This window comes from Osmerus eperlanus, chromosome 7 (genome assembly GCF_963692335.1).
Source record: "Osmerus eperlanus chromosome 7, fOsmEpe2.1, whole genome shotgun sequence".
Lineage (NCBI taxonomy): Eukaryota > Metazoa > Chordata > Actinopteri > Osmeriformes > Osmeridae > Osmerus > Osmerus eperlanus.
The window spans coordinates 4,125,355-4,149,403 of NC_085024.1; the positions used below are offsets into that span (position 1 = coordinate 4,125,355).

The 24,049-nt window shown below is 49.8% G+C and overlaps 1 protein-coding gene across 1 annotated transcript in view; it reads right to left on the minus strand.

Annotated features, from left to right (window-relative positions):
- ptprub (protein tyrosine phosphatase receptor type Ub) overlaps window positions 1-24,049 on the minus strand; it is a 130,287-nt gene that overhangs the window by 69,656 nt on the left and 36,582 nt on the right. Inside the window, 1 exon segment of the mRNA XM_062466154.1 lies at window positions 16,318-16,449. Within this exon segment, the coding sequence (XP_062322138.1) occupies window positions 16,318-16,449 (132 nt within the window).

The window sequence follows — 24,049 nt, forward strand, 5'->3', positions numbered from 1 at the left end:
ACCGGGCGGGGTGGTGGGACAGGGTTGCTTCTTTCCCCACATATTAAATACACATCCACACCACTCCCTGTTACTGCCAAATCATTTGAACACCATTGTGCGATGCTAACTGATCCTATCAAAGCATGCTTAATTGTTCTTTATCGCCCACCAGGCCCGCTAGCCGACTTTGTGGAGGAGCTGGACATGCTCCTCAGCGTCTTCCCGGATGATGGAACCCCCCTGATAGTCCTTGGGGACTTCAACATCCACCTCCAAGGAACTCAGGCCGTCGACTTCTTGTCTCTCCTGACCTCCTTCGACCTGACGTTGCTGAGCACACCGGCGACCCACAAAGCAGGCAAACAGCTAGACCTCATCCTGACATGTAACTGTATCACTGACTTAACCTCTGTAACCCTACTGCATATTTCTGATCACTACTTTATCCAATTCTCTATCTCTCTCCCTCCAACTCCTTCTACCTCCCCTCCCCTTGTAACTTTCCGGCGCAACCTCCGCTCCCTATCCCCCTCCCATTTCTCCTCTATTGTAACATCCTCCCTCCCCCCCATTGACGAGTTCTCGTCCCACCCCACTAACACTGCCACTGACACCTTGTTAACCACTTTAACTGCATCACTTGACTCTCTCTGTCCCCTGTCAACCAGGCCTGCACGATCTTCTCCCTCCTGCCCGTGGCTTACGGATGTTATCCGTGAAGAACGGTCCACCCTTCGGGCAGCTGAGAGGAGATGGCGCAAGTCCAAAGGCGGTCCGGACCTTGATAAGTATCACTCCCTCCTCAAATCCTTCTCTTCTCACATAACTGGTGCTAAAACCCTCTACTTTTTGAACAAAATTAACTCTGCTTCAAACCCCCACAAACTTTTTTCTACCTTCTCCACGCTTCTTAACCCACCTCCCCCACCCCCTCCCTCCACCCTGACAGCAGACGACTTCTCCTCCTTCTTTGAGAAAAAAGTCGCCGACATTAGCAGTCGGTTCCCTAAGCCCACCTGTCCTACCCTCTCACCCTCCATGACTGACCCGACTAAATGTCTAAACTCTTTTTCTCCCCTGTCTGAGGCAGAGATCTCTGACCTCATTCTCTCTCATCGCCCCACCTCCTGTCCCCTTGATCCTATACCCTCCCCTCTCTTTCAAACCATCTCCCCCTCCATCATAACTTTTCTTCTCCATGTCCTAAACTCCTCTCTTACCTCTGGCACCTTCCCCTCTGCCTTCAAACAGGCTAGAGTTACCCCTCTACTCAAAAAACCCTCCCTTAACCCTGCCGTTCTCCAGAACTACAGACCGGTATCACTGTTACCCTTCCTTTCAAAAACAATTGAACGTGCTGTATCTAACCAACTGTCTAACTTTCTCTCTCAGAACAACCTGCTTGACCCCAACCAATCGGGCTTCAAGACTGGCCACTCCACAGAGATTGCCCTCCTTTCAGTCACCACTGCCCTCGAGTCTGCCAGAGCGGCTTCCAGGTCATCTGTCATCATTCTGCTGGACCTTTCTGCAGCGTTTGATACGGTTAACCACCAGATCCTGCTCGCCAGACTTTCTGAGATGGGCATCACTGGCACTGCACTCCAGTGGATCTCATCCTACCTGTCGGGAAGATCCTACCAGGTTTCCTGGGTAGGCAAACTGTCAGGCCCTCGCCAGCTCTCCACTGGTGTCCCACAGGGCTCCGTCCTTGGACCCCTCCTCTTCTCTCTGTACACCACCTCACTTGGACCAATCATCACCTCCCATGGCTTCTCCTACCACTGCTACGCTGACGACACGCAGCTGTACCTGTCGTTCCCCCCGACAGATCCGGGGATCTCAGCTAGGATTGAGGCCTGCCTCACAGACATCTCCGCCTGGATGACCGAGCACCACCTCCAGCTGAACCTCGCCAAAACAGAACTTCATCCCGGCTAAACCCTCCATCTCCCACGATCTCTCAATCACCCTGGGATCTGCGACGGTGACCCCTTCATCCTCTGCCAGGAACCTTGGGGTTACCATGGACGACGAGCTCTCCCTCACGGCCCACATTGCTGCGGTCTCCCGGTCGTGTAGATTCACCCTCTACAACATCCGGAAGATCAGGAGATACCTGTCTGAGCACTCCACCCAGCTGCTAGTCCAAGCACTTGTCCTCTCCAAGTTGGACTATTGCAAGTCGCTGCTCGCTGGTCTCCCAGCATGTGCAACCCGCCCTCTTCAGAGGATTCAGAACGCAGCGGCCCGCCTGGTATACAATCTACCCAGACGCTCCCATGTTACCCCGCTCCTCATCTCTCTCCACTGGCTACCTATCATGGCCCGTATCAGATTCAAGACCCTGGTATTGACCTTCCGAGCAGTGAACGGGACTGCACCCATCTACATCAAGTCTCTCCTGCAGCCCTACACCCCCACCCGTCACCTACGGTCTTCTTCAGACAACCGCCTGGTGGTCCCACCGCTCAAGACCGCCCGGTCCCAACACAAGCTCTTCTCCTGTCTGGCCCCCCAGTGGTGGAATCAACTCCCCACTTCCATCAGAGACACTGACTGTCTCTCCACCTTCAAGAAAAGGCTCAAGACGCACTTGTTCCGGGAGTACAACGGTACTTAGGAATGGTTCGCTTGACCCGATGTTAGTTTCCTCAAGGATCACAATGACTCTTGCTTAGAGACTTGTTGCTCTTGTGGTTAGTGGTAACTGACTTAAATTTTTGTACTCGCTGTGATATATTGTTTTATTATTGTTGCTTGCTTTTTTTCCACAGGTACACTTGCACTTATAGCAGCTCATGTTGTTTAATTGTAACTTGTTTAACTACATGCTCTTATGGTTCTTCCCGTTGGCACTTATTTTGGTTGTTCACAATGTGTGCTTCATGTTTTGGCTACTCGCAATGTTTTGTGACTATCTCGTTGTTATGATCAGTGACCTATGCACTTTGTAAAGCTCTCTCTTGGAAGTCGCTTTGGATAAAAGCGTCTGCTAAATGAATAAATTTAAATGTAAATTAGCTGCTTGCTTGATGAGGACAGGATAGATTTGCCAGAATCTTCTGTGAGTTTGCTGCTCGCTACTCCGTTCCCAATCAGCGCCAGTTCATTTTAGTCGTGTTGATTACTCGCTGAAAGCCAATTCGGGAGCGGTCTGAGCCTGGCCATTGTCCCCGAGCTGGCAAAACCGGAAAGGAGAGACTGGCCTTGGTAGCCACTCGTACACCTGAACCCGTTGTCACGGTGTTTGCGGGGGAGTGATGAGGGATGGAATAGATGCCGGGGAACCGTACAGTGAGAAGTTCCGTTTGTCTACACACAATGCTCTCGGCCTTGTCTGCCACATCGGAGAACGGACATGTTGACCGGCGAGGAACGTTTGGCGTGTCTGACAAAGGACTCATCGCGCGGGCGAGAGTAAACCAAAGTCTGAAGCGGTTCCAGCTGTCGCCTTTGAGATACAGGTGCACACGGCACTTTTGTCCTGATGTCGCGCACGCAAAACAATGTGGCGAGCGCAAAAATGGGTTTCATAATAAAGAATCTACTGTAAATCAAAATCTCTAGTGTGGGATGAGAAATAGAAGAACATCCTTTCATGAGCTCTTTTGTCGAATTGGTGATTAGCGCCGATTCTTCAGTCCTGTCCGTCTGACAGTGTGGTTGCAAATGTAGGCCGAAATCAAACTCAAATTTGAAGGCTTTCCTAATAAACCCAAACACAGCATGTAGGACCATCTGGATGCTGGTCTGCAGTCGAGGCTCAGATGACACGGCGAGGCAGCTGCTGTGATTCTCCCGCAGCCTTCGAATCCTGGTGGTTCTGTGGCCCTCCGGGGCCTCCGGATCCCTGCCAAACTGAGCCGCCGGAGGCAGAGACAGGAGGAGCCTGCAGCCTGCAGCTTACCACGCAAGCCTTTGAACTGGGGAGCCTGTTAAGCCCTCATGCTTAAGTCGTCAGGAGAGACGACTCGGAGCCGCGCCCTGACTAGACTGTAAACAACACTTCCTCGTCTCCTTATCCTGTCATACTCGCGCTCGCACACGCACATCTTAAAGACACACTCTCTAAACACACAAGCCCTTGCACACACACACAAGTCTTATAGACACGTACACATTTCTATACGCGCACATTGTCTAACAAACACATCTTAAGGATATCACACTCTTAACATTCTCTGAACATGCACAGACAAACACACACATGCCCCTTACAGAGACACACACATTCTCTAACACACGCATACACACATTCCTAAATAATGGAAATGCTTTAAAGCCTTGCTTCTACTTTGAAGTGCTTTTCTGTTGCTGGTGATGGTGTGGCGGGTTTAGGCCCAGTAAAGCCCTTGGAAACAGGATTAGTCCAGCACTTGCTTTCTAATTAATTGTTGGGGTGTTTGCCTAATAAATCTTGGTTATCTTCCCCTCTCATCGTAGCGGGAGATAGCATTGCTCAGACCCAGGCACCGGAATGTTAAACAGGCCACCATTTTGGTAATCAACCTCCCCGCAATGTCTCCAATATCTACTTCATTTCGCTCATTGGTTAATTCAATTAGGGAGATAGGCCAGCACATCTCATTTCAGAAAGTCTCGAGCAGCGTGACTCCGTCCACAGCTAACACTGTATACTGCAGCAAGTTCGGGAGGTTAAGAAACAGAGAATCACCCAGACGACACGTTTGAGATTCAGTCGTGTCTGGGGTGTTTGAGTGCCGGAGGACGGCGGTGGTGCTGGGAGCTGGTTTTGGGTTTGTCATTGTGTTGTGGAAGTGTGGAAGAGGCAGGCTGGCAGACTGCTCTGGGACCTGAGAGACCCCCTCGAGAGGCCTCGCAGTCACTGGTACAGGCGATTCAGAGCAGCTCGGGAGCTCCCATGCCCCGCTCAGACAGAGCCTGTCTCTCTGGGGGGGTCTCTGGGGTGGCTGGCTGGGTGGAGGGAAGGGGGGGGGACTGGGAGGGGGGGGTGACAGCCTCTGGAGATCTCTGTCTGGAACCTTCCTCTTCCTGGGTAAGTGGCAGCCCATGCCCGCGCTCGGCCGGTTCAGAATGACCCAGCCGTGCGGCCGGGCAGAGAACTGCCATGTCATCTCATTCTGAACATCCTGCTTCGGGGTGTGGGAGATCCTCCACAGGAAGGAAGGTGGGGATGGAGAGAGAGAGAGACAGCAACAGAGACAATGGTGTTGATAGGTGTGTCTCCCACTCAGGGTACTGCAGAGGCTGGGATTATGTGCGTGTGTACATGTGTGTGTGTGTAGTGTGTGTGTGAGTACATGTGTAGTGTGTGTGTGTTTGTGTGTGTGTGTGTGGGTGTGCGTGTATGTGTGAGTATGTGTGTAATGTGCGTGTGTGTGTAATGTGCGTGTGTGTGTGTGTGTGCCCGTGTGTTCCTATTCCTGGACTGGGATGGCTCTGCTACTGTTCCCGGCGGCACTAAGCAAATTACGAGTTTAGCGACGTGCAAATCCAGCAGCTGTCTGCGGGGCTGTGAGAGAGACTGCCAGATGCACATCACAGACTGTCCCCGCCACCTCAAAGAGAAGACGAGCGAAGATGAGGAGACGCACACAGACGCTTCTCTGGGATACGGCCTCCTTCCAACTCTTTTCTAGTATCGTAAAAAAAAAAAAAGATTTAATCCATGGTTCTCGTCTTCCCACCGATTTCTCTCTCTCTCTCTCTCTCTCTCTCTCTCTCTCTCTCTCTCTCTCTCTCTCTCTCTCTCTCTACTGCCCACACAAGAAGGATATAGAAAGGAGCGTATTTTCAGTGTGAAGAAAGCTGTTCTAAGGGTATAAAAGGATATAGGTTTCCTCCCAGAAGTTATGATAATGGAATTTGCTATAGCTCCCCTCTGAAAGACTGGCCCCCTAGCAACGAGACACGAGGAAGAGGTCTGGAGGTAAGGGCCCTGCCTTCATTATTGGACTGTCATCATAAAACTGATGGAGGTTGTCCAACGATCTTTTTTCCCTCTGGCATCGCTCAAACACCTATAGACTGTCACAAAAGCAACACCGGATTCTCACCTGACATGTCGTCCTTGTGCCTGGCCTCAGATGGGCGAAAAAACGTAGAGTGCACAACAGTGAGTGTGTTGGTGAGCGGGTGTGTCTGGGTGAGGGGGCGAGTGCCATGATTCTAACGCATCGGCAGAACTCCCGTCCTCCCAGATCGACAGCGCTTACGCCTGAACAAACGACTTGAGGCCTTGTGGAGAATCCCCAGCAGTCATTAGTAGCAGCAGTCTGGGAGGCGTCCTCAGAGAAACGCACACCGCTTCCGGAAACAACGCAGGGGAGAGGGGAGGAAAACAGGGACCCTCCCCAGAGCCTTCGACACCTTCACCGAGCTTGTTTCCTCTTGCTGGGATTTGTCGTTTTTCAAAAGAGGGTGAAAGAGGACCCCACGCTGTGTCCAGCCCTGCTACTTGGACACAAACGCGGAGCGCAAATGTTGGCATCGTCTGGCTGTGATCCCCATGAACATCACGCTAATGGGGGACACTGAGTGAACTGGGGGAGGAAGAGGGGGGGGTGAATATATGAGAATAAAGAGCAGAATAACCGGAATAATTAATTGAGAAGCCTGCACACAGCTCTGCACGCGCTCCCGCGCTCTCCAGCGACCGACGCTGGTCCATAAAAGCGAATATCTGAATCTCGTTATCTACGCTGAGCCGGAACTCCTCTCTCTCATCCTCTCTCTCGGCCTTGACATTTACAGCCACGTCGCCTCGTGTCTGCGGGCTGCATGGCTGCCTCTCCCTCATGTCATCTCGCGCCACCATGTTACGGGACTGCACTGGGCTCCGACAACTCTGGATGCTTCCAATGCAACAACGCCCCCCCACACACACACACACCCACACACGCATCACACACACGCATCACACACACCCCACTCTGCCTTATACCCCAGTCCAGCTTTGTTGTTAGAAGAGAGAAAAACTGACTGGGGGGGGGGGGGGGATTGGGAAGGCGTGGGTAGGGGGGGTGGGCATGGGGGGGCTTCTGAGGGATGGATTGTCAAAACGTGGCGGAGAGGGAGAAGGCACAGAGGAAGCCAATTACGTGAGCAGTGAGGAAGACTTGTGTGCTTGTTCTTAGCCGAAGAGAAGAGGAGAGCGTTCTCCTCTGCAGCAACACTCCCCTCCCTGAGTCAACATCCACAACTCTCTCTCTCTCTCTCGTGTTATGCCACCGCCATGCTGAGAGAGTCAGACATCTGGAAACTGGGGACCGAGGGAAGGATATAGCTAGCTTTACTGTAGCCCAACAAGACATAGACTAGCTAAACTGTGTGTGAAGCGCTGCCCAGAAATGGAGATTGCTGCAGGTGTTGAATATCAAATTCAGGTCTCCCACTGGTGTGCAGATTCCTACCTCCTTACAGGTGAATTAGTAACCAGTATAACTGAATTTGAGGTAATTGTGGGGAAGCTTAGCCAGCAACGAATGCCTTTTAAAACGTGTTATAGCTCCATTCATGCATTCCGTTTGTGAAGCAAAAAGTATAAAGGAGTTGAGAAGCAACAACAGAAACCTGCTGTGATGGTTCACTGGCTCACTGGATGAGTGTGCATACCATCCATCCTGCTATGCAAATCTTACTGCAGAGATATGGGTTTTAATCTGTCCTGGGCCCTTTGCTGCAGGTCATATCAAAATAATAAAGGCAGAAGGGCCCCGAAAATATATCTTTACAGGCATCGGCAGAAGCACAAAATAAGTAAACAAAAGATGGAGCAGCCATTTAGTGAAACGGCTCATTTAGCAGCCTGAATACAATGAATTGTTCTTAAACATAAACACTGAGCGATTCATGGATGGCGACGGCTGATGTCTGCGCTCTGCAGTTTGTTCGCTTAATTAAAAGCAGGTGCAGTCCTTTTTCTCACTTGCTTCTCTTCGTCTGCCTTGCCTGTCACCATCCTGCTAATTATCAGCTATTGAAGGTAAAATAGGAGACAGATAATCTGCTACGAACTAGAAACACCAGGCTGGTGTCGAACGAACAGCTGACGAGAGATGTCACTGAACACATCCGCGAAGGAGAGGACAGCGAAGGAGCAGAAAAGGAGGTAAAAATCGATATTTCTCCACCAACCATACGACATCAGTCGAGGTTCTGGAGTTCATAGGATTCATCAGTCGGCTGAGTGGAGGTAGAGAGTAACGCCAGACAAGAATTAAGACTCAAGAATCATGAATAGATCAAAGACAAGGAGACGGTCTGCTGCAAAGTGTCTCTTAGGCATGAAGGTCAGTGAATACATTTCCATGGTGAACACAGAGAAAGACAGAGAGATGACAAAACAACAGCTGGAATACAGAAAAGCAGGGTGGACAAATACAGTAGGCTGTTCTTGTATATGAAGTCATATGTGGTTGGACAGCTTTCTTCCTGGTCTATGCTCAGCACATTGGGTAAAAAGGGGACCTACCTACAAGAGTGATAATGGTGAATAATCCATCCATCACTATCTTTCTTGTAGGTATGTCCACTTAATTAGGGAAGACTTGATCTTGATTAGGAATACATGTATGCCAATGGTGGGTCCCACAAGAGGAGGGGAGAAGATGAGAGGAGAGTAAAAAGGAGGAGACAGCTGTGATGTAGTGCATTTCAGCTGTGTGATCTCACCTTTCCCAGGTAGAATACAGCTATGGGAATCAGCCTTGTCGACCACCTGATTTAATATATTGCTTATTGTGTATAATTCAAATTGCCATGCATCGCCCGTGGGCCATTGTGCTTGCATAAGCCCTTCCACATTCATTATCATATCAGTTAACGCGATTATATGCAAATGACTCCACCCAGTGCCAGCGCCAACATATCAATTACGATGACAGTGAGTTGTGTGCGACAGGAGTTATTATGGTAATACCTCAGGAATAGATTGCACCTGAGAGCCAGTAAGAGAATGAGAAAGTGAGTGAGAACAGGGGAGTGAAAGCAGAGAGATTCTACATGATCCATCCTCTTCTCTTCAGCTCAAGGACACTCCAGGCAATCTGTGCCTCTCCAGCCAGATGCAGACTTAAGTGGATCTAAGCAGCAAAACAAGGTAATGCTGACAGAAACACAGGATGTTACCTCAAATAACACCTCTTAATTTAAATGGGATTCTTCCTTCACTGCAAGAGGAAACACAAAACTAAAAAATACTATTATCTGGTCATCTCAAATGTGTTTATCCTTATACTGGGATTATGCATGAGTAATGCCAGTGTGTGTGTGTGGGTGTGTGTGTTAGAGAGAGAGAGGGGTGTGTATACCACCATTTTTGAAAGTGCAAGAGAAACATATTGAGATAAACCCAGGCCTGGAGACTTGTGAAACATGGTAGCAGTCCTCCAGTTTCTGAACACACCGGGGATTCAGCATTGCATTGACAAGCAGATGGTGGTGGCTTATATCCTGGGAGAACTGCAACATGCTTTTTATTTCCCCCCAAAGCTAGTCAGTCAACCGTCACAATGAGAAGGGGAAAAAAAGACAAAGAATCCCACACTGTTTCAGAAATGCCATTCTGCTGTCCAGTCAGCAAGTAAATAATGTATTCAACATTTTCACCTGCAGCAACAAAAAAAAACAAGTTCAATGTTTTAAGGCCCCAGTTTGCTGTTTGGAATCTCAATATAATGAGAGCTTCTGAGGCCCCGTTCTCCCGGAGAGCTGCTGTGGGGCACGTGACTAGGCGTACTGCCAAAGTAGGACATGTACAGCAGAGAGACTTTTGCCCCCGATGCAAAAGCAACTCGTTACATCAAAACAGCTTCCCCTCCCGACAGAACCCTCACGTCTGGCACGCACGCACACCGCTGCTCACGCTCTGCGCTTTCTCATCGAGAGTGACACGACTCTAGCATGTTCCGCCATTGATTACATGCTCTGTTCTCCTTCAGCTTTACATGTTCCAAATTCCATGCTCCGGATTCCGATACATCTGGTGTTGTGCCATGGCGCATGCCGTCGTATAGTCAGGATTCAAATCCTTGCATGTTAACATATTGTAATACTCAGCCCCATGCCTTGTTTGCCCAGCGGGGGGAAACTTGAAACTTAATGTAAGTACACCACAGGGTGTCTCTTCTTTCTTTGACTTGTTTGAGGACTTGTCTCCACGAACCGCAGAAAGTCTCTGTTCTCCGTTGCACAACCGCTTAAGACTTCTCAGAACAAGGAAACAGAAAAAAGGGTCGGTGTTTAAGAAACCAAGGTGTCTTGCTTCTCCTGGTTCTACCTTGCGGCGCGAGGTTAGAGCTCTGTGATGAGGCACCTGGCCGTGTTGCTTCAAGGTGAAGCACCATGCCTGTTTGGGCCGGCTTCAGCTGTGTGTTCTGCTGCATATGTCTCAATTACGCTGTTAAACTTACAACCTTTCTCATAAAGGTCCTCTTGTTGTCACGGTGAAGTGACACTAATTACAAAGTCACCCCCACAAGAAGAGACCACATTACCATATCAGGCTGGCCTGTGTGTGTATTTGGATGTGTGTGTGTATTTGGATGTGTACTGTATGCATCAGTGTGTATTCGGGTCCTTTTCAATTTGTATGGAAAAAAAACAGAAAACTTGGATGATGTTCTTCACATCGACATGTGAAACAATGCGAGCTGGACTTTTTGGCGGGGCCCTCGGTGAATACTGGGCTCAGTATCAGCTTATTTGGCTGAAGATAATGAGACCCAGGTCCCACTGGCTGCTTAAAGAACCCTCTTCTTAATACCTTTCAAGGGGCACGCGTTCATGAAACACTACACTGCCCTTTATCTCCCTGCTTCTGTACTTTATCAGCGTGGCGTTTTAAATATTGGGATCGATCTTTCTCCTCTACAGTTTAAGTGCTTCCAGGTAGGACCCCATGACTGACACACACAATCCCTTATCATCCTGTCCCAGCAGAAGACGAACAGTGGGTTCTGAGAGAGTCGTTGTTCTACCAGATGGCGGAGTTCGTCTCCCAGCATCCAAGGAGGAGAGGGGGTGGAGGGAGCGGGGGCGGAGGGAGCGGGGGCGGAGGGAGCGGGGGCGGAGGGAGCGGGGGCGGAGGGAGCGGGGGCGGAGGGAGCGGGGGCGGAGGGAGCGGGGGCGGAGGGAGCGGGGATGGAGGGAGCGGGGGCGGAGGGAGCGGGGGCGGAGGGAGCGGGGGCGGAGGGAGCGGGGGCGGAGGGAGCGGGGACGGAGGGAGCGGGGGCGGAGGGAGCGGGGGCGGAGGGAGCGGGACGGAGGGAGCGGGGGCGGAGGGAGCGGGACGGAGGGAGCGGGGGCGGAGGGAGCTGGGGCGGAGGGAGAGGGGGCGGAGGGAGCGGGGGCGGAGGGAGCGGGGGCGGAGGGAGCGGGGGCGGAGGGAGAGGGAGAGGGGGCGGAGGGAGCGGGGGCGGAGGGAGCGGGGGCGGAGGGAGCGGGGGCGGAGGGAGCGGGGGCGGAGGGAGCGGGGATGGAGGGAGAGGGGGCGGAGGGAGTGGAGGACAGATTCTCCAGCTTTTAAAAAGTAACCGAACACCCTAATGTATTTGGGACTTAAACCCCCACGTATCATACTCCCGCACAGCTAAACTCAACTGAATCAATCCCGGTCTTAAATTCAGATTTTCTGACGCAAAAGCGTTATTTCAGGTTATTTTGTGGTACATCCTGATGAGATTTTCCTGTAAAAAAAAGGAAAGTACATATCTCAGGGAGGTGCTGCATAGAACGACTGGCGTTTTGGTATCACTTCAAGCGTATAACAAAACCCCAAACGGAATATTATGAAAGATCCCCAGTCCCCAAATTTCAACCAGAGAGCTTTCGTTTCCAATATAAAGGGTCAGGCTGAGACTGAAGAGAGGTGTGTAGGTACTCTTTAAGGAACCACTTTAAAGTTCAGCCAACTTGTCCTAAGTTCTATTCCCAAAGGTGACATTGCTCGTGTTGTTTATCTAAATTCTGAAATGTTATTTCTGTTCTGTGCCGTTCATTCCGGTCTTTTGAAAGCTGGAATGATGGAATGTCATTTCCCATTCCGACAGACATTGTGAAAGCATTGATCGGCATGCAGCATTATGCAAAGCAGAGCAGCAATTTGAGCAATTTCATACAGACATCGCCGCTGTCTTGTTTTTCTTATGTGATGCAAATAATTTACCCCCCAAAGACATTAGTGTTCTTTCTGCTGATGTTGACTTCAGATGAGGGACATGAATGTAGAATCTGTCTGCTGAATGCATGTACTGACATCGACATCTAACTGAAATGTCCGTTATTATATACAATGCATGTCCACTGAACAGCATCACCCATTAGCCATCCCAAGAAAACATCTCAACAAAAAGACGATTTTTGGAACGGTGGAACAGCCTGCAATCCTCCAGATCTCCCATCAGCCTCTGCCTCTCTCTCCTTAGTTGGTAAACACCAGCCCCAGTCATCCGTTTGCAAATGCCGCGAAACAAACAAATAAACAAATCCCCCCCAAAATGAATTGGTAAACAAACACAATGGAAGGGGGCTTGGCCGCCAGAGGGATTGATGCACATGGACACGAGGAGGACGGGGAGCTGATGTCCACCCTGGCAGGGTGTCTCGGGGAGCGGGGTGCGGCAGAGAGGAGACGGAGAGGAGGCCAGTGTAATGGGGTATTAAACCCGGAGCCTGGCTGGGCCTGATAAGAACAGCACACACACACACACCTGCAGCAGATGTACGTGTCACCTTGGCCTCTCCTGTCCCTTTCATAGAGAGAGATGAATCTGGGGACGCCGCCAATGACACACTGGCGGGCTGCCGGGCCGGAAGAGGACCAGGGCGAGGACTGGGGAGGGGTGAGAGGTGACGGAGAACACCGTCAAGACGAGGTGCCTGTCCTCCGTAGCAGACGGACAAAGGCTGTGAGTAACAAGGTAGGACATGGGATGGGAGATGGTTGACTGTATGCATTATCCTCTAAAGGTCGCTACGCATTCCCAGCAACTGTAGGTCTGCTGACTGGGCTCTGACCCAGAGGCAACATACGCGACTATGGGTCATTTAATTAGAGCATTTGGACCTACAGCACACTCCTCTTTTCTGTTTCCAGCTCCCTCTCTCTCTCTCTCTCTCTCTCTCTCTCTCTCTCTCTCTCTCTCTCTCTCTCTCTCTCTCTCTCTCTCTCTCTCTTCTCTCTCTCTCTTCTCTTTCTCTCTCTCTTCTCTGTCTCTCTCTCTTCTCTCTCTCTTCTCTCTCTCTCTCTCTCTCTCAATCTCTCTCTCTCTCTCTCTCTCTCTCTCTCTCCTCTCTCTCTCTCTTCTCTCTTTCTCTCTCTCTCTTCTCTGTCTCTTCTCTCTCTCTCTCTCTCTCTCTCTCTCTCTCTCTCTCTCTCTCTCTCTCTTCTCTCTCGCTCTCTCTCTTCTCTCTCTGCTACCCCTCTCTCTCTGTCTTTTTCCTTTTTTCTTTCTTCTTTGTCTTCGTTTCTATTCATCGTTCTGTCTCTTAATTGTTCACTCTTTCTGACATCTCCAATATAAATGTGTTTAAATACTGTACGCTTACCTTTATTAAGTTATTATGTAGAAAACAAACAAACCAGTTGACCATTTTCTTTGTGTTTTCTATAAATAAAAGCCAACATCTCTATAAACGGCATGTTAAGACATCCGAGGTAGTCTGTCCTGTTTCCAGTCAAATAGTTGTTTGTGGAGATGCCATACCATACGGAACTAACCCCAATCATCTTCCTCATCTATTTCCTACATTTTCCCTCTCTGTGGAAAATCCAAATTTCTCCTGGGAAAAGAGCAAGCGACTGCTATCTTAGCTGTGCTGGCTAATCTTCCCTGGACACCAATTTTTCAGCCCAGGAAGTTAATGCCAGCCCTGTGTAAATAGCCTTATCTCGTAAACACGTTATCCTCCACCTAGGCTGCCCTGATGGGGGATAGTTCAGCCCCAGCCCAGACATACTCACAGAGGACGAAACACGCCCTGGGAGCAAGGGGGAGAACATATCTACTAGCCTCAGTCTACCTGGCACTGGCTCCACTACCTCCTCTCCTCTTTCCCTCTCTCTCTCTCTCTCTCTCTCTCTCTCTCTCTCTCTCTCTCTCTCTCTCTCTCTCTTTCTCTCTCTCTCTCTCTCTCTCTCTCTCTCCCTCTCCCTCTCCCTCTCCCTCTCCCTCTCCCTCTCTCTCTCTCTCTCTCTCTCTCATATTCTCTTTCTCCCCCTTTCTCTTGCTCTTTCTCTCTTTCTCTCTCTTTCACTCTCATTAGCAGAGCACATTACCTCTGGATCTGGTAGATCAGTAATGCTTCTAAATCCCTCATGCTATCCACCTGAGGCAATGTGAGAAGGAGTCATGGCCCTGTGTTTCCACTCTCTCCCAGCCCGCCCCACCCTCTCCCCTACCCCCTCCTTCTCCCCGCCCCCCCCACCCTCTCCCCTACCCCCTCCTTCTCCCCACCCGCCCCACCCTCTCCCCTACCCCCTCCTTCTCCCCACCCGCCCCACCCTCTCCCCTACCCCCTCCCTCCCCTCCTGGACACAGCACAGACCATATGTTCCCTGGCCCTGATATGAGGGTTAGGCAATGTTTCCCTGTTCCCTCTCAGACCTGGTCCGTGGTGAGGGGTGCGTCTGGAGATGGATCAGTACCAGCTACCTGTCTGGTGTCACCTGGGTTTCAACCCCATATGTGAGGGACCCGGATCTTTCTAAATGTCATCCGACGTGGCGGTAAGTTTTAATTAAACCCGAAGGGAAAAGTATTAATTATCACATTGCATGCCCTGAATTAGATGGTGGCTCAAGGCAGCTTCTGACTAGAATGCTGATTATGGCAGTGAAGGGGGGCGGGGGGGGGGAGGAGAGGGGAACAGTTTGGGATGTAGAGTTATGAATTATAGTTGTATGTTGCCTGGGGATAGGAGGTGATTGTAGTCATATAAATCAAAATTTCAGGTGGTATGCTATAAAAACACCTTCACTTTATCTCCCCGTAGGAAGTTTTTGACCTTCTACAAAGGCAGTTTTGACTGATCGTAGTCCTTCCCATCAAAATGGCTGAGGTATTCCCCCTGGGCCCTCGATTCCCTGATTCCCTAAATGATATGTCTAATTATCCCCTCCTCTTGATTGTAGTTCATCTTATCATGCTTGTCTGTCCCTCTCCAGTTTTATCTTATCTTTCCTCCCATCTATTTTTGCATCAGCCAGTCATTTGTTCTGCCATATTATCGGTCTCCTCTATAATCTAATTATGGGACCTCCAAGGGCTTTCAACTTAGTTAGTTTAAAGTCTGTTTTCCCCCACAGTCCTTAACCCATGTTTTCCTCCAATTTCTCTCGCTTTCTCTCTGTCTTTTCTTCCTCTCTCCCTTTTTCTCTCCCTCCCTCCATTCTCCCTCTATCCCTGTCTCTCTCACATCTCTCTCAGTAAGGCCTCTCTCCCAGTACGACGTCATCGATCGACTGATTGATTAACCCCGACAGAGGTCGGTGTCCCAGTCACTTCTTCCCCAGCGGGCGGCATGAACGCGGCTAGCCGCTAGCCGGCGTGGCCTGCGTGCCAACCTGGGACCATGACGACCATCGATTGTTCTGCCGCCGCGGCTGAGCCTCTCCAAAGCTTTCCCTCTCTCCTCGTCAGCCCCCCGAAGGTGTGTGTTAACGTGGGGGAGGAGGAGCGCCTTATAAACCATGCATGCCTCCTCCGTCTTGGCAGCGGCACAACAGGAAGGAAATCGCGTGCGTTTCCTCCTCCGCTCTGGGTGCCTACTTAACAGAAGAGTTATCCCTGGGGTTGGCATGAAACAGCCACTCAACCCGGAGGATGGCTGCCTGATCACAGCTGATGGATTATGCACGCCGGACTTCTCAACGCTGATTTGTACGCGGTCGCACGCGTCCAGGCCAGCTGAATAGCGTTCGTTCTGCCAGGCGTCTGTGCCGTGGACGGGGGCTAGGCATCCATGCAAAGCTTCCAGAACCTTCCGCGAGCAAACAGGCTGGCACGAGCAGCTGATCACAACGAGGGGGAATGATTGTACACGTTCCAAACGCCCCGTGGAGACTCGCACTGCGAGGCAGATCATGTCTCTGACCCACCTGTGACCTCAGTGGGAACTCGGTGGACTCGAAAGTCCACTTAGTGATGCAAATCCACTGGTGCGACCACACAACATGGACCCCTTCTCAACCCTTTTACCTACTCGTTTAACATATTCGTTTCTTCCCCGTTGGCAGATGCTTTGATCCAAAGCGACGTACGGGCTCGGGATTTGAACCTGCGACCTCCTGGCCTGCGGCCGAGGGTTTAAACAGACAGTCTGGGGCGGGGTGTGAGGGCTGAGACTCACCGCGCAGGAGGTCCGAGCTGGCGTGGGGAGAGTTGTGGGTGCGGAACAGCTGCCAGTCAAAGTCGTCCTCCTCGCCCTGGGTGAAGTCACACAGGCTGGGGTCGGAGTCCTCGTCGAAGGTGCAGCCCGCCGCTGAACAGAGAGAGACATCGAGAGAGAGGAGAGAGAGACATAGAGAGAGAGGAAAGAGAGACATAGAGAGAGGAGAGAGACATAGAGAGAGAGGAGAGAGAGACATAGAGAGAGAGAGACATAGAGAGAGAGACGAGAGACATAGAGAGAGAGGAGAGAGAGACATAGAGAGAGAGGAGAGAGACATAGAGAGAGAGGAGAGAGACATAGAGAGAGAGGAGAGAGAGACATAGAGAGAGAGGAGAGAGACATAGAGAGAGAGGAGAGAGACATAGAGAGAGAGGAAAGAGAGACATAGAGAGAGAGGAGAGAGAGACATAGAGAGAGGAGAGAGACATAGAGAGAGAGGAGAGAGACATAAAGAGAGAGGAGAGAGAGACATAGAGAGAGAGGAGAGAGAGACATAGAGAGAGAGGAGAGAGACATAGAGAGAGAGGGGAGAGAGACATAGAGAGAGAGGAGAGAGACATAGAGAGAGAGGAAAGAGAGACATAGAGAGAGAGGAGAGACATAGAGAGGAGAGAGACATAGAGAGGAGAGAGAGAAAAGAGAGAAAAAGAGAGCGAGACAGAGAAAGTGGAGAGATTTACAGTTGGTTAGGAATCAAACATACCGTGTTGCATAGGACAGGATTTAAACATGCTGAAATGCTATTAAAGTAAGTAGCAAAAAAATCCTTGTTTCTTTTCCTTACATATGCTAACAATTACTTTCTGAAAGGTGAAGGTCACTACATCAATCCCTGCACGCTCCCTCCCTCTTCAGAAACTTTGGCTCTGTTGTTGTGTAGCTGTGGTTTGTTTGGGCTGAATTTCCTCATCATATCCCTTCTGATCGTCTTTCCATTACAGAGATGGGACAGATGCCAGACAACCAACCGGCATCCATTTCCCACTCCACCCTTCACCCAGACACCAATTAATAATAGCCAGCCGCAATGCAATCCTCCAGCCCCCTGACACTGCTTCACTAGATCACACGCACGCACGCACACGCGCACACACACGCACACACAGACACACAGACAGACACACACACACATAGGCATACACACACACACGTCTGCACTCCACAGACACAAAGGCAGTCTGATGCACATGAATTCACACAGAAACAACATTTAATTTAATAGTTCTACGAACTACAGTATGGTTAATGTCACTCACAGATAGCTCACACAGTTCGAGCAGACGTGATGATGGCTCCAGCTTTGAGGAAGAATTCCTTGCTTCCATAATACATGTACTAGACCCTATGCAAATCCACATTTACACCAACACTAATAGGTTTGTTTTGGGTTGGGGGTGCACCCAAGGGATAGTGATTATTATTGTAATATATCACAACCTGCTGGATTCGGAGCGCCAAAAAGCTAATGTTTCCAAATGATATTTAATAGCTACAACTTTTACGATCCTTGGGGCCTCTAATGTACTTCCGTCTTCACGTCCTGCATCTGCTGCCATCTCACACATTAGCCCAGTGGTGTGAAAACAACAGTGGCAGAAGCCAGGCTGAGGACCTCGTGCCATGTGGCCTGGGCGTGCGCCAGTCCCACGTTAGGGGGAGAGAGAACGGCGCGCTAACGACACAACAACACACAAACACACACAAACACACACAAACACACAGACACACACAGACACACACACAATCCCCAGTTCTCAAGGTGACCCTCGTGGCCGGCAGGTTTATTACAGCTAGTTCCGGGCTGCGGCCTGTTGTTAAACTAACGGGGCAAACTAAAAATGTAGCCGACTGTTCTCCCGTTTACTACGCCGGGAAACGAGGAAGCCACAACCTCCTCCTCCAATTACAGCTCGCCCTCGTGTCTCCAGGAGAGGGCAATCGCCCCGGTCTCTGAGAAGCGAGAGGCTCGGAGGAGACAAGTTCTCGGCTGGCTGAAAAAGGCGGTGAAAGCGGGCCGCCGGACAGGGCCCCGCGTCTCCCAGAGGAGTGCACACAGAGCGCTTCCTCTCTAGGTGTTAACGTTGGTCCGTACAATGTGTTCGGTGGAGCGTGAACGTGCAGGGTCTCGATCGGCTTCGCGCTCGAAAACGGCCCTCTCTTCTTGTTCTGCTTCTGGGGTGATATGGAGGGGAAGGAGAGCCCTAACGCAGAGGGGAGGTGGAGAGGGGGGGGGGCAGGCAGAGGACGGGGTCTGGAGAAGGAGGTTCTCTCCCCCTCTTGGGGCTGATTTACGGCCCGGTGCTGGTCCGTTATGGCTAGGCGCCGAGGTAAGGGTCAAAGGTTAATTGTTCTGTGCAGGGATCTATTTCTAATAGAGCAGCCAGAGATATGAGGCCTGACATCTGAAAGCTGCACTTATATAATAGAGCAGCTATATGAGGCCTGGCACATCTGAAAGCTGCAACTACATTACTCCCCGCTGCTGCCTCAAGTGAAGCCTGCCAACTGCTCCCTACGGACACTTTACAACCTGAGGGGCTGGGATGGTGAGGCTGGGGCTGAGGCTGGGGTAGGGTTGAGAGGCTAGGGCTGGGAATGGGAGGCATGGAGGGTGAGGCTGGGACTGGGGCTGAAGCTGACGCTGGGGTTGGTAGACTATGGCTGGGACTGGGGCTGGGAGAGTGGGGCTGGGACTGGGGCTGAGGCTGGGGGAGGGGTTCAGAGGCTAGGGCTGAGGCTGGGGTTGTAACCACAGAAAGGGGATGGAAAAGACACCTCCTCCCCTAACCAGGTCAAGAAAAGCTCCATCAATCACATCAAAGACATGAGTCCAGAGCCCTGCCTGGGCCCTGCCTGGGCCCTGCCTGGGCCCTGCCTGGGCCCTGCCTGGGCCCTGCCTGGGCCCTGCCTGGGCCCTGCCTGGGCCCTGCCTGGGCCCTGCCTGGGCCCTGCCTGGGCCCTGCCTGGGCCCTGCCTGGGCCCTGCCTGGGCCCTGCCTAGTTCTGCTCTGCTTGTTCTCCCAGGCTGAGGTGTTGGCGTGTCTGTAGAGTCTGGGAGCTGAGTAATTACATTATAATTTGGCAGAGGCACAGCATGCATCTAAACATCAGGTCTGAGGGGCTGCCAAGGTTAAAAGCCTCCTGGCACAAGAGAGGAGATGTTTGCTCAGCATGTTGATATGACAACCTCACAAAAGCATGTTTTGTTGGTATACTTGTTCGGCCAATTACATGGCTTCGTTGATTAAAATGTGCGAGAGCTGCCTCCTTAACTAATAATCTATGGGGACAAAATACATATTTAATCACAGAGAACTCTTTAAAAGCTAAAAGAAATGCACGTTTGGTTGGTTTGGTTCAGATCAAAAGGTTTCCATTTGTTGTTGCTGTGTTTGTTGCTTTCTTCTAGAAAGCTCTGCTTTTGACCTGCTCGTGCAACACCCGAAGCGCCTGTCTCCGTTCAGGTGAAACACTCACTCAATTTAATCTTGAGAGAATAAAAACTAACCAGCACTTTCTTCCTAAAAAGACATGACCTCGTCCAACGTCCTCATAACAAAAATAACTTCAGACGTTCGCTGTACCGACAAAGTAGTCGCTCCTCTTGGGGTAGTTGTGATGAGAGAAAGAGCAAGATACAAACAAAACGAAAATGGCCACAAGAAGATAACAGCGATGAATTGTCACTGAATAAAGATGTTGAAGGGGGGCAATTTGTTTAACAACCCTTCCAGGTTGCTGCTATGCTGCTGGGGGATATGCAAAAATCTGTCCTACTTTAAATTGTGCATTCAATAAGACTCTTGACAGTGTCAAAGCCTCTGTCAATTCTCGGGGACGTGTAACGCAGCTCCACAAATTACATCTAATATGGCCGCTTCCTCCTTTGTTTGCCAGCCGCAGCTTTGCCATCTAATTGGGGTTTTAACTGTGAGGAGATACTATTGTCAGTGTATCTCTGCTTATCCCCTTCAACATGTATTTGCATATGCCTTCTTTAGGGGGGATGCATGTCTCCCCTCATTTTGGGGTGACACTACTTCGGGTGTCTTTCCACTTGGGTGTGCTTCTGTGAAGGATGTCGCAAACAACAAGCCGGGTGCTTCGAAATCAAACTCAAGCACACAGATGCACTGCAAACATACTGTACGAGATGCCAACATCCTGTAAATCCACACTCGCAAACGTATCAACACACACACAAACAGAAGGAACAAGGCTGAAAGAAAGAAAGAGAAGGTGGGGAATACAGAGAAATGGAAATATATTGAGAGCCAAATTGAAAGAGAGAGAAAAATCGAGTGAGAGGTAGAGAGAGGGGAAAAATCGAGTGAGAGAGAGAGAGAGAGAGAGAGAGAGAGAGAGAGAGAGAGAGAGAGAGAGAGATAATGATTTGTCTAGCCTTTGGTGTGTATGTGGCTATATCCTGGTGGGATCTGGTGAGTAATTCCAGAGGCAGTTCCAGGAGAGGAGAAGGGAGTGCCTGATCTGCATTACAGGGAGTGGGGCCTCATGCATCAGGAACCAGACAGGTATATTTATTCTCCACTGAAACTCTCCCTTCTAGCACTCCCCTGGCTGCCTCTGAAAGCCATCCATCCCCACAGCTGAATATGCAATGAAATCATTCCTGCGACTCCCCAGGCATTAATAACTCCAGCATGTGGGGACTCAAACCTGGTCACAGAGACAGGGGGATGGGGGTGGAGGGCTGGAGGGGTAGAGAGGGAGCACAGAGATGTAAGGTGCATGAGGGAAGGCGCTAGGCTGGCCAGGGTATGAAAAAACAATGTTTTACTGCAGGTATGGATGACGGGGTTGAGGGCATGGCCGGATGGAGATTAAGAGGAAGACCTGGGAGGAAGATGAGATACTAACTCATAACCTCTACTATATATTTTAGGATACACCTGCTTGTCTTCTAATTCATGGAGTTAGAGTCGTTGTGGATGATGGCCTGTGGTATTTGTGGAGGCGTTGTGACGTTGGGATGAAGGTTTGGTTCAAGCTAGCGATTTGAAAGACTGTTCCACTACTTCCTGGCCAGTGGGGATGTTTCAAAATAAAAAAAGAGGTAAAAGAAAAGTTTTGGGGCTCTATCAGGTGCAGCGTAACATGTTTTCTGTGTGTGTTTCAGTGTGTTTTGTTGTTATTACCAGGGCAAATTGAAAGAAAAGAGAGACACAAACAACGCAATCAAACCAAACTTTGGAAAAAGTTCCTTGAGACAGGAAAATCATTGGAACGCATCAATTATTTCTCCTCTCAGTTCCTGTGGGCGGGTGTTGGAGGTGGGGGAACAGAGGAGATCTCAGTTGACAGTGCCGATAAGAAGCTTGTTTGAATTATCCTACTTCCTCCTCATCCCCTATTCATTCATGTCTATTTTCAGTAAATGTCTTCTTTTTCCCCCTCCAAAGAGGGCTAGCATTGCGATGCTGCCTCTCATCAGCGCCGCATGACATCCATTTCCAGAGTAAGAGCCAGACACTTCGCATCTCTTCACATCCCGAGGAGATAAGATGAGCCATAAGTGGATCCTGACGGTGAAGCAAATCTTAAAGAGCATAAAACAAATCAGGCTAATTAGCAGGCTGAGATTGGTGTCGCCCTGCTCTCACTTCAACACCTGTTTCCTTCCGACACGAATCGGTGACAAGCAAAGTTTCTTTCGAAAAAACAGACAGACACCTGCCGAGCCTATTTAATAAAAAAAAATTGCTACTTTATATACAAACGAGAGCGTGCGAATCCAAACTTAATGGGCTACTATTGCAGGACCTGTGGCAGAGCCGGCGAAGGACCCCGCATGGTGGACCACCTGATGCCTGACTAAAATGTCTGGATCAGTGGTCTCCAAACCTGTTCCTTGTAAACAAGATTTTCGCTCCAACACTAATCTAACACACCAGATTCTAATAACCAACTGGCTGATGTCTTGAATCCCGTTAGTTACAACTGGGGTTCTAACAAGGAATATGGTTGGAGACCCCCTGACCACTAGAGATACTCCAGAGAGAGAGAGAGAAGCACAACTGGAACGGCATGGTTCTTGGAATATTAAAAAGCTTGGGGATGGTTTTGGAATAATAAGCACAGGGATATCAGGCCAGTCTCTCAGTTCTGTCTGGGCTTCTCTGGTAGCTGGGACAGATAACAGGGTTCTATTGATGCTGGTCCAGGATTTGTCCCCTGGTCTACTAACCATGCAGACTTTGTTTTATGAAAGAGAACACAAAATAAATCAGAAGCGTCTCAACAGAACCATAACAGACACACTCCTGCATTGTGTCGTACAGAATTACTAATATCCGCCTCAGCACTCTGCCATTATCTCTCTCTGTCACTCTCTTTTTGTCTCTTTCTCTCTTTCTCTGTCTCTCTATCTCTCCATGTCCTTCTGTCTCTCTCTCTCTGTGGCTCTCTCTCTTTCTTGTTCTCCCTCTCACTCTTTCTGTTACATGTGTACACACCATGCCCTGACCCCCACCTGTAGCAGACAGCACCAGGTCATCAGAGCTCACTCCTGTTGACTCTGCATGCTAATCCAACTGGAAGCAGCTGCCTCACATGCCTAAGCAACCTGCTACCTACCAACACACACATACATGTGCACACACACACACATGCACACAGGCACACACACACACACACACATACACACAGGCAGACACACACAGCCTCTCTGTCTCTTAATCTTCTAGTTAAATAGATGGTCACATAACCCCAAGCAATGTATGAAAGGCATTTGTTACTTATCTTTCTGTTTTTACACTTTCATTCTGATAGTTTAATTATTAGGTCCTTGGGACCAGTTCTACAAATGCAAACAAAGTCGTATATAGTCATGCCATTGGAAACATTGTAAAACAAAGCAAGAAATTCTGTTCTTGTCCGAAACAAATGTTCTGTATGCTAGGGCAGAACTCAAAAACACAACACTGTTTCAAAAACAACATGCATTTTTCATATTCTCATCCTAACGCGGTTTCTTTGCCAGCAGGAACATTTAGCATTCCTCACGCCTCACCTGAATGAAAAAAAACACATTTAACAGTTAGTGGAGATGCGTGGCTCATAGCTGGCGGGGCACATTGTCCCTGCCAACCAGCCCTCGGCACAACAGTCAAATTTCCCGTTTAGCAAATGAATCATGAAGAGAGCACCTGCAGAAGAGAGAGGCTCTCAGCACTGATCCCAGCTTTATTTTTGGCCCTTAAACTGGTAGCCGTTTGAGGCAGGTGACCTCAAGTCAGCCCTGAAGGGGACACCCACAGGTTTTATGCACAGTTACAGAAGTGGAGACTGATGACCTACAGGGGGCATTGCCTCCACCCCCTTGAAGAAACCACAGAAGAAAACAGGAGAAACTCAAAACAACTTGTTTGTTGGGTCGGCAGCCTACTGGGAGAAATGTTCTGACAGCCCTCATGAAATGTTTGGAGGCCTGCTGTTTTTAATGTGCTGAAAAGCCATTAGGAGCATGAAATTATGAATCCGTATATAAAAACAACACCTGCCAGTGATGGCTTAAACACGGTGCTATAATTTACAAAGCCTGACCTACTCATTTTCAAAAAGCTCCATGTGAACTAAACATAAATGCAAATGAATAGCCTTCCAACCTTTTTATTCCAGTTGTAGATTTCTTTTGTGTATTGACTCGAGCCAACTGCCACTTAAGAGCTGTG